Source organism: Castanea sativa, chromosome 7 (genome assembly GCF_040712315.1).
Source record: "Castanea sativa cultivar Marrone di Chiusa Pesio chromosome 7, ASM4071231v1".
In the NCBI taxonomy this organism is placed as follows: Eukaryota; Viridiplantae; Streptophyta; class Magnoliopsida; order Fagales; family Fagaceae; genus Castanea; species Castanea sativa.
This window is the reverse complement of record NC_134019.1, coordinates 4,761,520-4,776,558: the sequence shown is the minus strand read 5'-3', so window position 1 is coordinate 4,776,558 and position 15,039 is coordinate 4,761,520. Positions and strand designations below refer to the sequence as shown.

Sequence of the window (15,039 nt, the reverse complement as noted above, 5' to 3'; positions counted from 1 at the left end):
TTAAACTATTAAATTGAGATGGGAAATATAACTAAAATGACATGTCATAATTTCTTTAGACCAATTATCTCACATGATGGTCTTTACGGACAGTCCGACACAATGCATAGATGGTATGGAGCAAATCCAACCACGTAATATTAGTAGAGGAGACAAAATTTTGAAACTTTAGAAGATAAAATTAACTCAAACTTTAAGAATGTAATATGTAAAAATAATAAATTAAAAAAAAAAAAGTTTGAAACAACAGTAGGTTTTTGTACTTTAAAAAAATAAGCTAGGTTCAAGTTACACCTTGTGTACTTTTTTTAAATCATTGAATTTAATAAGATCCAACGGTTTAAAAAAACTATAATTATTACAAATATTTAGATTAGAATCTAATTAATTACTCTCATTTATTACTTTCTAAACTTATTTTTATACCCAAAAAAAGTTTGACTTCTGACTCTCTCATTTACGCTTTTCTCTCTCTCTCTCTCTCTCTGCGTTTCTCCCTCTCTTTCTCCTCCACCACCTCCACAGGGTATTACTCTCAGTTTAAGCTTCCCCTACTCTGAAAAGGCCTCTCTTGCAGATATTACCTTTTCTAGTGCCCTATATGGGTCAAATAATGTGCAGTAGAAAACCATTTGGAATCACATGTAGTTAAAACCGGCAGGCACTGCCTTCTCTTGTGCTGCCATATCGTTGCTCACCACTACGTGCATTAAAGGCTCGAGTTTTTTATTCAGAACTTGAATATTCATCCTTAAGCTTTGGCATTTCTCTAGAATTGTATGGTCCACTGTATGCATCAAGATCTGAGCTGTCACTGCCAAGTGCCATCCTCCTAAATCTCATAATTTCTTGATTGTATTGGCCAGAATCATATAGTGTGCTCTGGCCATATTTCACCCCAATAATTTGATTTAAAGCCTAAACTAATAATCTATCCTACCCTTATCTATTTACTTGATTCCTAATAACAAAAATACAACATCAAAATGGTATAATTAAAGAGATAAATAGAGGCACGTCACAGACCACTGTGCTGCAAATTCATTGGCATAATGCCTGTAATTCAATGATCATCAGAACAGTGCAATCATAAGGCAATAAGGGGACTGTCAATTGGTCTTGCACTTGCATATATAAAAAGAGTGGCAAGGTCACCTTTATTTCTGTTCATTGGAACTTCTGATTCATTGGGTCCCTTGGTTGAATTTTTGTACCATCGACCAACCTATTATGAGTATAGTATGATTATAATATCATTGCTCTCCAATCATCAACAAAAATGATAAACTCAAGCCGCTCATACCACTCTAACAGAATCCTTTTTAGACAACAATGAGAGAGAGAGAGAGAGAGAGAGAGAGAGAGAGAGAGAGAGAGAGAGTCAAAAGTCAAACTTTTTTTGGGTTTAAAGATAGGTTTAGAAGGTAATAAATGAGGGTAATTAATTAAATTTTAATCAGAATATTTGTAATAATTATAGTCATTTTTTAACCGTTGAATCTATTTAATTCTAATGGTTTAAAAAATGTGTAACTCTTTAGAGTTACACTAGGTGTAACTTGAACCTATTTCTAAAAAAATTATCTAAAAAGTAACCTTGGACTATTTTTTATTTCTTTCCTCAAATAAAAACGCCGTCCTAGTCTATTTGTCTTGCATTAGTATCTACTTATTTGGCAATTGGATGTTAAAGAAAGTGAATACATTTATAGTCTGTTTGGATTAAGGGGGAGGGAAGAAGAGTAGAGTAGAGTAAATTTAGCCTAAAATTAGTCTATTTTCATCTAACTCTATTCTATTACCTCTCCTTCCCCTATCAATCCAAACGGACCCTTAATCTTTCTCCCTTATCCAATGGGAGGTTTTGGGTAGATGCTAGATAGCTAGAAACGCAAAGTTCGGCTGTAACACTTGTTGGGGTAATTCGGTTTTAGGAAGTAGGTTTTTTAATCATATAACAACTTTTTCTAAACTTTTTTCTTTTAATTCAAATCATTGAAAAGTTTCAATGAAGTATTTTTAATTGAAGAGTTTTTCAATTAATCCAAGACTATTAAAACCATGGTTTACACCCAATCCGAGACTATTAAGTTAGAACATTTAATTCTTCTCAAACAAAAAGTTAGAACATTTTTTTTTTAAATCTTGAGAAGAACTCATTGTTGCTCTGACGAAAGGAAATTATCATATTTCAGAATATGCTTTCCGAAAAGAGGAAAATAGAAAATAAATTTGAACTATGAAGATCAAAGGTATAAATAAATCTATAAATATAATGCTATAGTCAAAAGACATAAATTATAACTAACGGAGGAAGGGGTTATTCAATATTATTTGGTTCCATTTGATTTTTGTTTACCCTATTATTTTTTCCATTTTTAAATATTTGTTGACTCTGCATAATCAAAAATAATCATATCACATATTTAAAATAAGCAAATTAGATTTTGTTTCACCATTATCAAAATTTTAAATAAATAAAAAATTAATACTCAAATTAATGATGATAATCAAGATTTATTTAAATATTGATGTTAGTAAAAGTTAAACCACTCATTAGTGTAATTTCTGTTAAATGCTAGAATAGATGCGGAAGCAGAAAAATATATAAAATAGAAAACACAAGAACACAAAATTATGTGGTACAATTTGATGACTTATGTCCACGTAAGAAACTGTTAATGGCTGCATTTTTTATCATATAAGAGTATATATAGTACAAATCATGTATTACAATGAATCTAACATTTGCATACATAGTATGTTAAACCCTAAACTAACCAATCACTAACTATAGTTAATAGACTTATAGTATAAGTAAGAGACTTAATTTGCATCCAAATAAATTAGGCTTGAGCCTATTCTATTAGATTAATATATCTAATATATTTCTAACAATTGCAATTTTTTTTCCCTATAAAAGTTTAGACGTATTTGGTTTCCTCAACCTAGGAGGAATAGGAAACATGATTCTCAAAAAAAAAAAAAAAGGAGGAATAGGAAACATATTATTTGCAATATTTTTTTTATATGGTAATTTAATTTGTGTCCTAAATCTAATAGGAATAAGAACTCTATTGCGAGACTAATTTGGCATCCCAACTGGACTATATATACACACATAGGCTTAGACTTACGTTCCAAAAGTCTCTCTCAGTTTCTTTCTCAGAGAGTTCTTTGTTGTTTGCATCCTCTTACGACTATCAAACATGTCTCTACTCAGAAACCACTCCGTCATCGACCATACTAATTTCTTGGTATGGCAGCAAAGCCAAACCAGCAGCAACCACCAGCAGCCACCATCTCAGACGACGATGTTGAATGTCTTCCCCATCAAATTTCAACTGCGTAGTCTACGGAAAGTGGAGTTCTACGAAGGTGACAGTCCTGAACCACATGCTTCCTTCGAAAATACATTTCGTAAAAGGGTATCCGCCTGGTTGTTCGAAGAAGATAAGGCGTTGTTGCGTGACAATGGTGATCGCTTCTGTTTGTATCACGACTTGGGCATCCCAGAGACATATCATTGTCCTGTGTTACAAAAAATAGCAAGTGTTGTTGCATCGGCTAGGGGATCAAGGATGCCAATTGTTGTGGATCTAATGCACACGGTGAAACGCGTAATAAAGATATCCACGAATCATGATTTGGTGTTTTCAAGGAATGAGGATGAGGCGGATGTTGATACGGTACTTTTGCACTCCATAGAAACTTATGAATCTAAGCCCATTCCAGCGGTGAAATCTTCCGTTCGAGCTTTGGAGAAGGTCAGGTTTCAAGGAGGGTCAAACTGGATTCAAGAATGTACAATTTGCATGGAAGAGTTTCGAATTGGTTCAGAAGTCACTCGCATGCCTTGCTCGCATATCTATCACGAAAAATGTATCTTCAAGTGGTTGAAGATGAGTCACTTATGCCCCTTGTGCCGATACCCAATGCCACAACACTCTTGAGATTTTCTTTGTTAGTGTTATGTTAACGTTGTACGTGGTTCTAGATTGGTTTCTTTGAAAAGATCAGTTTTTTTTTTTTTTTTTTTTTGAGAAAGTTGAAAAGATTAGTTGATATTGAAGTTTGATTCTTTTTTTTTTAATTCTTTTTTAGTAGCTAGACATTATGAAAAAAATTTATGCCAATATCTTGGAACTTTGATACATGCAAAGTGTTTTATCATTGTTGACCTCCCCCATAACTTGGATTTGGTCCCATTTGATTTCTATGTAAAAAAAAAAAAAAAAATGGTTAGTATTTTATCCAGAGTATCCACTAAGGGCTATTTTATTTTAGTTCAAATCTTAAAGGTCAAAAATGTAACAATTAAGAAAACCTATAGAACTAAATTGTGATTGAGCCAAACCAAAAGGGGTAAATTGTTTATCCACAAATTAGCTACGTTTTTTTTTTTGTTTAAAATTTTGAAATAAACCTAAAAAATTAATTTTAATCCGTACTTGAGGGAGTTAGATATAAGAATTGAAATTTCATGGACTAAATTGTAATAGAACTAAACCACAGTGGGGTGAAATTATAATTTTTCCTTGTTGACTAAGTGAATAATGGTTTTGCATTCAACTCGACAAATAAATAGAGTATCCTAATGTGATGAATGCATTACTATACTAAGGCTATCTATTGATATGTTTCCTCAAAGAGGAAGCCCTAGCTTTTCAAAGAGTGTAAAATTAATTTGTCATTTTGGTATGGCTGGAATTCTTAGTGTGGCTGAATGGATTAAACATACTGAAATTAACTCTCTAGGAGTGTTTTACTTGCATGATAATATTAAAAATTAAAACTAATTAAAAATTATTAGTCTTAATTTTTACCTAAAATTCAACTATCCCCTTCAAAGTTAATGTCAGAGGGAAGGGAGCGGCCACATTATATCTTACTGTACATCTCCTCCCTTAAATTATTAACAAAAAATTTTCATTATGTTAAATTTTTTTTTACTTAATGGCCATCCTCATTTTTTTTATTATAAATAATTATACAAACACTTAAAGAACTAGTGTCTCATTTTTCTCTTTCAATATTTTTTTTTGTCCTATATAACTCATCAACTTTAAGAGCATTTAAATTATATATTCATGAAAATATATTTGTAAATCTATTTAGTTAAAAACTCTTTTTCTTTTCCAAAAAAAAAAAAAACCCTTTTTGATTGAGTTAAGAACATAGGATTGTGTGGTTTTTTTACTTTAGGAGAAAATATATTATGAATTTTATGGATAGAATTTTGGGGGCCATTCTATTTTTTTATCAATAAAAAATAGATCATTTAGTTTTTTGTAAGTATTATATTTCTCTTATTTTTTATATTTATATATGTTAAAGCATTTAAAAATAACATTCATTATTTAATTTTATCTAAAACTAATTGATATATATACATATATATATATATATATATATATATATATATATATATATATATATATATATATATTATGTATTTTAAAACTATTGTTATACTTTTTTTTTGAAGGCAAACTATTGTTATACTTTAATATGTAATCTTAACATATTTAACTTGAGTCCCTAGAAAGATTTTCTGACTCTATTATTGTTCGATGTCTTGAGTCATTCTTCAATGACGGATAACTACAGTTGGAGTGTTTATTTGTGTGGTATCAATAAGTAATTATTTTAATAGTTAATTAATCTATTGCTTTAAGAATTTTTTGATCTAAATCACATTTTTTTTTTATATATAAACTATGTGTAACAATAATTTTTTTGGGTTATAAAAAAAACTTATACGGAGTTATACAAAAAAATTAAATAAAATTCTTTATGCTTACATGCATCCAAGACTTTTGAGTTAGAACATTAATATATATATATATATATATATATATATATATATATATATATATATATATATATATATCTTGCGAAGAATTTGTTTTTTTCTCTCTCTAGATCTCTAACACAAGGGAATTACCATGTTATAGAATATATTTTTAAAAAAGTGGGGGAAAAAAAGAAGAAGTATGAACTATAAATATCGAAGGTTCAATGCTATAAGCTGTACTCGTGACATTCGTCATAACTCATAACTAGTGGAGGAAGGAGGTTTTATCATTGTTGGCACCATAACTTGGATTTGATCCCATTTGATTTTTATATACCCTATTTTTCTTTTCTAAATATTTGTTGCCACTGCATAAATGAAAACAATCATATCTCCTATTTAAAATAAGCAAATTAGATTTTGTTTCACTATTATTAAATTATAAATAAATACTAAAATAAAATGATGATAATCAAGATTTTTTACATATTGATGTTAGTAAAAGTTAAATCACTTAATTGTGATTTTTTTTTCTTATAAAAGTTTAGAAGTAATTGTTTTCCTCAATCTTGGAGTAATAGAAATTATATTCAAAAAATAATAATAATTTTTTTTTTGGATAAAAGGTTAGAGCGAGTGGGTCTTTCCTTTCTTTCTTTTTTTTTTTTCTTTCTTTTTTTAATATAAAGTTAGAAAAATGGGCGGGTTTTTCTTGCTTTTGATTGATTTAGTAGGAAATAGGAATAGAACTCTATTTCAATACTAATTTAATATCCCAACACAACTATATATATGTAAAACACATAAACATAGAATCATGTTCCAAAAATCTCAGTTTCTTTCACAGATTTCTTCTTGTTAGCAGCAATAGCCCTAAAGAGTTCACATAACTAATTAATTTCGCCTTATTGCTATCCACCTAAAATTTTCCTTAGAAAGTACTATTCAACAATTAAATTAAAGAATCTATACTTTATATATATATACTCACACATAATATCGCATCTCTACTTAATTTGATGTTTCATTAAAAATTAATAGTAAATATATTAAGAGTGTGACACAACATTGTCAATAGCGATCCAGCATCCATTCTCCCATTAGTTAAACAATAATTCCATGACTGAAAATCAATGCTTCATCATCCAAACTTACATATTAAACTAGAATCAAAACAGAAAAAAGCTACACATTATGTCTTATCTCATTGGTTATCTCTACTTTTGTTGATTACCTTTAAATAAAAGCACTAAAAATTTAATAACTTTAAAAACTAATACTAGTCTATCAGCCTGTAACTCCTACCGGTGAATGGTTGGAACTTTTCATCTACTTTCTTCAATGCCACATCTTATTTAGAGTTCTTTTCCAATTCCTTATTAGAACCAAAGACTAGCTTTCCTAGTTTACTTCTCAGGTTGGACTGAGTAGCCTTGCTTTTCTCATTAACTTCATCTACAGAAATTTGCTTCAACTTTGTGAGCAATCTGATACAACCGACTCCATTGAAAATCTCCCATCCAAGCGCCTTGCTTCGCCACAAAAAGGTTCAAACTTCACATGATCACAGCATACATCCTTTACTGCTTGCTCCTCAACTTTCTTCGTAGCCATGACATCCTTTGTCAAAGTTTAGATGGTAAGAAGTCAGATGCAAGCACTTCAAGATGAGTTTGCTGAAGAATGAATGAAGACATTAGCTCAGGCAGAGAAGCAGAGCATTGGAGCAAAGCATTGGAACAGTTGTGGATGAATTCGCTAATTCACTAAACAACTACTATAGCAGATACGACCTGTAGTTTTAGACTTGGATTAGTTGGTTGTTATGTATTGACACGTGTAATGTGATGATTGGTTGTAGATAGTTGATCCGCATATTTTGGAATTAGTTTGGAGTTAGTTATTTTCATTTCTTTTGCTAACTCTGTTATATAAACCTCTTGTACATCATTTTGTTAATTAATGCAAGTATTACAGAGCTTCTTCAATCTTGATTCTCTCACTCTCTCTCTAGCTTCTCTATCTCATAGCACTCTGTTTTCTTATTAGTGAAGTAGGTAGTCACTGTTGCATCTCCTTGCATAATTGTTGAGATCAACTTCTGAAGCTGTGAAATTCGTGGACCATTGGCTTGTGAGAAACGGTTTCTGAGTGAATTCCAAACCTCCGTTGCAATGTTTCTGTAAATCACACTTGCAATGATGTGAGGTGAAACGGAATTCAAGATCCATGAAGAAATCATGGAATTGTTTTTTGACCAAGCAATCTTTTCCAGAGGGGTAACAACCATGGAAGCTGTGATAGAACTATCCACAAAACCTAGCTTGCTTTTCGCATCCAATGCCATAATTAAGCATAGCCCTAGCCCAATTAGGGTAATTGTCCTCTGTCAAGAGCTGAGTGACAAGAATTACACCTAGTGATTCTCCATGGTGCAAGAAGAAAGGCAAAGGCAGACCTATATGCAGCCACTGTGGCAAAATTGGCCATTTCATGGAAAAGTGTTACAAACTAGTGGGATTTCCACCAAGGTACAAGCAAAAGGGCAGAGTTTTTGTGGCAAATCAAGTGACTTTTGACGGTGAAACTGGTCAATCCGAGGCTGCATCACAGTCAAGCTCTTTTCCCTTTACAACTGAACAATGCCAGCAGTTGTTGTTAATGCTAAGCTCCCATGCATCTTCTTCTAACAACCAAGATGTTGTTCATGCAGCCAATTTAGCTCTCTCAGGTATTTCTTGTGCCTCTTTCCAGGATTCTGTTTGCCTTAGTTTGAAGAATTCAATTTTTGCTGAAAATCCTTCAAACAAAACAGCTCACAATGCAGAAACTTGGGTTCTTGACACAGGAGCCACTGTTCATATCATTCATTCTACATCTCTATTTACCAAAATAACTAGTTCAATATCTTCTTTTGTACATTTGCCTAATGGTGAAAAAGTTCTTGTCACACACATAGGCACAGTTCAACTCACTTCAACCTTGATTCTTGAAGATGTGATTTGTGTTGCAACTTTTTCCTTTAATCTAATTTCAGTAAGCAAATTAATCAAATCCTTGTCATGTTGCTTGGTTTTTCTCTCAAATTATTGTTTCATACAGGAACTTACTTGTTGGAAAGTGATTGGATTGGGTAAGCTTCATAACAACTTGTACCTGCTACAAACTTCAGAGAATTCCAAGCCTGTCTCAGAAGCCACTACTGTCCTAGAGTCAGTTTTCAAGCCTTTTGCTCATTCTGTTTCCAATGCTTCTAATGTCAATTAGCCTTACTTGTGGTATTTTAGATTAGGACATGTGTCTGATGAGAAACTTCACTAATATATATCAGATGTATCTTCTTTTCATTCAAATAAAGACTGTGTTGTTTGTCCAATTACAAAGCTTAAAAAATTGCCCTTTCCTAATTCTAATCATCTATCTGAGCATGCTTTTGATTTAATACATTGTGATGTATGGGGACCATTTGCTAAAGCAACTCATGATGCTTTTAGATACTTTCTTACAACTGTAGATGATGCTACAAGGTCCACATGGGCTTATCTCATGAAATCTAAAACAAATAATAGGCCTTTGTTAATCTCATTTTACAAGATGATCTTTACTCAATTTCAAACCAATATCAAAGTAATTAGAACTGACAATGCTCAAGAATTTTTCCTCAAATGCTTTTATGCTTAACATGAAATTATCCATCAACACTCATGTGTTGCTACTTCACAACAGAATTCAGTTGTGGAGAGAAAGCATCAGCATATTTTAAACATTGCTAGGGCATTGAAATTTCAGTCTAATATACCACTTTGCTATTGGGGAGATTGTGTTTTGACAGCTGCTTATATCATTAACAGGCTGCCTAGTACTGTTTTGGACCATAAAACTCCCTTTGAGAAACTTTACTGCAAGATTCCTTCTTATCATCACTTAAAGGTGTTTGGTTGTCTTTGCTTTGCATCTACACTAGCTCACAATAGGTCTAAGTTTGCTCCTAGATCTATTCCTTGTGTCTTTCTTGGTTACCCTTTTGGTGTTAAAGGTTACAAGTTGTTAAATTTGGTCACAAGGTAGATATTCATCTCAAGGGATGTTTCATTTCATGAAAATGGTTTTCCTTTCATTTCTTCTGTCACTTCACCACAGTCCTCTATTTCTTTTCCTCATATTTGTCCTAATGTGGCAATCCCAATTGATGCCATGTTTCTAGATCCTATTTTTTCCTCTCCAGGCATTCCTTCTTCTACTTGTAGTTCTACTCAGGTTTCTAACCAAGAATTGGATCATGGAGAGATATAAAGCAAGATTAGTTGCTAAGGGGTTTACTCAGTAAGAGGGATTAGATTTTACTGATACATTCTCACCAGTTGCCAAGTTGACTATTGTTAAGACTCATTTAGTCCAATTAGATGTCAACAATGCGTTCTTAAATGGGGATTTATATGAGGAAGTGTATATGCAACTCCCTTAAGGCTTTCACAACAAAGGGAGAAATGTTGTTTGCAAATTAAATAAGTCTTTGTATGGGCTCAAACAGGCATCAAGGCAATGGAATGCAAAATTTTGTTTTGTTCTTAAGCAGCTTGGTTTTAAGCAATCAAAAGCTGACTACTCATTATTTACAATGAAGTTTAATAATTCTTTCATAGCATTGGTGGTTTATGTTCATGATATTCTCATAGCTAGCAACAATGTTCAAGAAGTCGAAGCACTTAAATTTTCTTTAGATCAACACTTTAAACTTAAAGACCTTGGAGGTTTGAAATATTTTCTTGGTCTTGAGATAGCTAGATCAGATAAAGGGATTACCTTGTGTCAATGAAAATATGCCTTAGAGATTTTAAAAGATGCAAGAATGTCAGCTTGCAAGCTTAGCAAGATACCCATGGAGCAGAAGCTGAAGTTGAGCAAGTTTCAAGGTAAACTGTTGTCTGATCCTAGAGTGTACAGAAGGTTAGTGGGTAGGTTGTTATATCTAACTATCACTAGACAAGATATAGCATACCCTATTCACAAGTTGAGTCAGTTTATGGCCAAACCCAGGAAGCCTCATTTAGATGCAGCTTACAAGGTGTTGCAGTACATAAAAGGTTGTCCTGGTCAAGGAATTTTCCTATCAGCCTCATCAGATTTTCATTTGAAAGCTTACACAAATGCTGATTGGGCATCTTGCATAGATACCAGAAGGTCAACCACATAGTATTGCATATTTTTGGGTAATTCTCTAATCTCTTGGAAGTCTAAGAAACAATCTATAGTGTCTAGATCTTCTGCTGAAGTAGAATATAGAGCTATGGCTATCACAGTTTGTGAAATGACTTGGCTGTTGGCATTATTGAAGGATTTGGAGATCTATCACCCTCAGCCTGCTCTTTTATTTTGTGACAATCAAGAAGCCATTTATATTAGAGAAAATCTTGTATTCCATGAAAGAACCAAGCACATAGAGGTGGACGGCCATGTTGTCAGAGATAAGGTGCAAGACAATGTAGTTAGATTGTTCTTTACTCCCACACACACACCACTGGTAGACTTACTTACAAAGGCTCTTAAAAGTCAACAGCTGAGATACTTATTAGGTAAAATGAATATTGTGAATATCCACAGTTCAGCTTCTCATCTTAAGGGGGAATGCCAAAGTTTAGATGGTAAGAAGTCAGATGCAAACAACAGTAGTTTAGCTTCTCATCTTGAGGGGGAATGTCAAAGTTTAGATGGTAAGAAGTCAGATGCAAGCACTTCAAGATGAGTTTGCTGAACTATTGTTGTTTGCATCTGACTTCTTACCATCTAAACTTTGACATCCTTCACTACTGGTGTTTCTGGTTCATGGTAATCCAAAGGTGGAGCAAATTAAGTCCACCTCACAGTATGTCTCAAAAATACTTATAGCATCAGACGGTGCTGTTTCGATCACATCAATGTATAAATTCTTGTCATTATGCATGATCACGATGCTATAACCCTTTGTCAAACAAAAGAAGTTCCTCAGTGTTGTTTCCAAAACAGCTCTAGGGTTGGAAATCTCCAAGAAATAATTAGTATGAGGTTGTAACTTCACATAAGTTCCTTTCCTCAAGCGTATGCTTTTGACATTGACACGGTCTCTTGTTCTAAATCCTAGTGCTCCATCATCCAGATTGGCATGAACACAAAACCCTCCGGGGCATCAAATTCCTCAACTCCACAATGCGTGAGTTCCCCATTTGTAGGGTTGCTTAACTTGAACAACACGGGGTTTGTGAAACCTGTTAATGCAAGGAAACTGAGAGCTGAAGCAGGCACGATGATTCTGTCACCGTTTTCTAGATGGGATTTGTTGCAGTATGAGAGAGGGTAACATAGATAGGTTTGTGAAAAGCTAGTGTGAAGTCTATGATGAGTAAATTGATCCATGAGGAGGATCGATGAACAACACAACGATAGAGTTTCTTGGAATTGGTTTTGAGGGCAAGGCAGTGAGAAGAAGAATAGCTTTAGATTGATTGTTAGGCCCTGAAGTATGCGTGTTTATATAAAGGCAAGAGAGAGAATTTGTTTCCAAAAAGTGAAAGGAAATCTGTTCCGAATAGGAATAGGAATAGAAAGAGAGAGATTTCTTTTTATAATTATTTTAAGGCTAGGATTTTGGATTTTTTTTTTTTGTACTTATAATTCCTGAATGAAATGTTGGGATTTACTTATAAACTAAAGCAAAGAAAATGAGTAGAATAGATATGATCAGGGCGGCCCATGGCGGTAAGGCCCCACCCAAAAAAAAAAAATCCCTAGGATAAAAGGCCACTTCCTCAATAGTAAAAGGCCCAAAAATTTTTATAAAAATATTACATTTTTAAATGATTGAGCACTTATAAAAAAAAAAAGAGTAATGCTAAAAATTTTACTATAAGCATAATAACTAACATAACATCAATTACATAAAAAAAAACAATTCAAAACACTCATTAACTAAGTTGTTGAAGTTCATCAATCACAGTAATTATCACATTATATTGTAAACATTTTGTAATATTTTTCTTTTTCATTTCTAATAAGGCTTCCAAAATAAGAGACTAATAGAAATTTAACTCAATTGAAACCCTAAAATGTTTCTAAAAAAACTATTGCAGATTTGTTAGATCATCAATGATGACTAATATCCCTTTATGGTTTAAGACTTTAATTTTTGTAAGCTAATTACCAACAAAGCTACACACCAAATAATATCTATCTATCTCTTCCTCTTAAAAAGAATATATAAATTTCAAATTTAGATTACAACTTTACTATATATATATATATATATACACACACATGCATGGTGATATATCCAAGTTAAAATAAGTTTCTTTTTTTAAAATAATTTTTTTTAGTTCTTTTTGTTTAAATAACTATGAAATTCAATCTTCTATATGAAATTAACCTTAGCTTAAATAATATTCGTTTCAATTAAAATAATATTTCTTTTGTTTTAGTTCTTTTTGTTTAAATTTTAGGGCCCATAAAGGCTCCATCATTTTACATCCTCAAACACCATTTTATCTATTTTACCAACTCATTTCACAACTCACCTAACATCCTAATTTCTATTTTTACATACAACTCATTAAAATAATATAAACTATACTAATAAATAACATATTCACTTTTATGATGAGAGAGAAGAGAGAAGAGAGAGTCTAATTGGTTTATGAGAAGGATTAAAATAATCACTTTTATGTTTACAAACATGCTACACATATATGTAACCTTACTGTAACAAGGATGGGAAAAAAATTTAGATTAGATTTACATACCCAGATGTGGCATGAGTTTAAGGATCTAGGTGTTAAAGTAAAATAGCAACAGTTTTTTTTTTTACACCCCCAATACTAGTGCTCTTATACATCTAATTCCACTTTTTTGCACAACATGTTTATGTGTCAACTTGTGATTAGATATCAACAATTACATACAAACCACTATAGATACTAGGTGAAGAAATGAATTTGAGTGTACCAATCACAAGCCAACACTTAGAGTGTGTTTGGTTGGGGTGAAAACAAGGAGGATGGAAAAGAGGGAGGAAAATGTTGTTTTCCACTATTTGGTTGAAGAAAGAAAATAGGAGAGACAAAAAATAGGGAAGAAAGTTTTCTTTCCTGAGCCCACTTTTTTTATCCTCCCAAATTGAGAGGAAAATGTAAAGGGAAAAGTGATGAGAAATTCATTTTACACAAATACCCTCACCTACCCCTTACATATTATGTAACAAAGGTATAATAATCAATTTATATAAATTACATTTTCCGTTCTTCTATTTTTCTCTCCAACCAAACAAAAGAGTTTTCCACCCTCCCACTTTTCCACCCCTCCAACCAAACACACAAGCAAAAAAAAACTAAATATTTTCTATCCTCCCACAATTTTCTATTCTCCCACTTTTCCGCTCCTCCAACCAAACGAACCCTTAAAGAATGTTTTGCATTTTGGAAGTGAAAATAGGCGTGCCTCTAGAGTTTTCCTTTTTCAATGCACAATCCTTTTTCAAACAAAAACAATAAAATTCAATCAAGATGAGTCTTAAATCTGGCTGTAGCAGAACTCATCAAGACAACATACATAACACATCCGCAGTGTATGTTCAGTTAAAAAGTTGAATATTCAAGATTGGGAAAGGTCGCTAGAAATCGAGCGAAATTATACTACAAGTATGTTATAGTTGTATACCTTATAAGCAGTATATTGGCTGTAAGGTTGAAAATTCATATTATATAATTTAGGCGTCAGTAATCAGTTTTTTAATCAGCAGCAATCTTTTATTTTTATGGAGGGATGGAGAGAGAGACAGAGAGAGGATGAAATCACATTTTCTTTTTATAAATAATGCCAAATTGTATCAGATAAGCATGATTATTAAATATGCTCCACCGCGTATCACCTATTTAGTTGAATTTTTCAGCTTTGAATGCAACTTGTGGATTGCGAATGCATCCTGGCTTTGAATCAAGCGAATCTCCAAACTACTTGATTGAGGATCGTATCCCACGCTATTATAGTCATTCAATGCCCTCTGCAGAAGTGCCTGCAAGGACGAGAAACACTCCAACAATCAATTTACAATTGTGCAACGATGAGAATCCAATCGCAGATGGTAAACTGCAAGCCATAGTTTAATACTCTCAAAAGTAATGGTTCCCCTACTAATGTCTTCCTTTCCTCTTTTACTTTGTAGGCACACACATGGAAACAGATGTAGAATCAGTAATCTTTTTTTGATGAAATTTATA

General features: G+C 32.5%; 1 protein-coding gene and 1 pseudogene across 1 annotated transcript in view; both read right to left on the bottom strand.

Moving 5' to 3' along the window:
* Nucleotides 1-12,187, bottom strand: part of LOC142643885 (uncharacterized) — a 31,181-nt pseudogene extending 18,994 nt beyond the window's left edge.
* A 2,488-nt stretch (nt 12,188-14,675) lies between these two features.
* Nucleotides 14,676-15,039, bottom strand: part of LOC142642772 (uncharacterized) — a 35,074-nt gene continuing 34,710 nt past the window's right edge. The window contains exon 12 of the mRNA XM_075817193.1: nt 14,676-14,834. Within this exon, the coding sequence (XP_075673308.1) occupies nt 14,691-14,834 (144 nt within the window). The 3' untranslated portion in view covers nt 14,676-14,690. The remainder of the gene's footprint in view (nt 14,835-15,039) is intronic.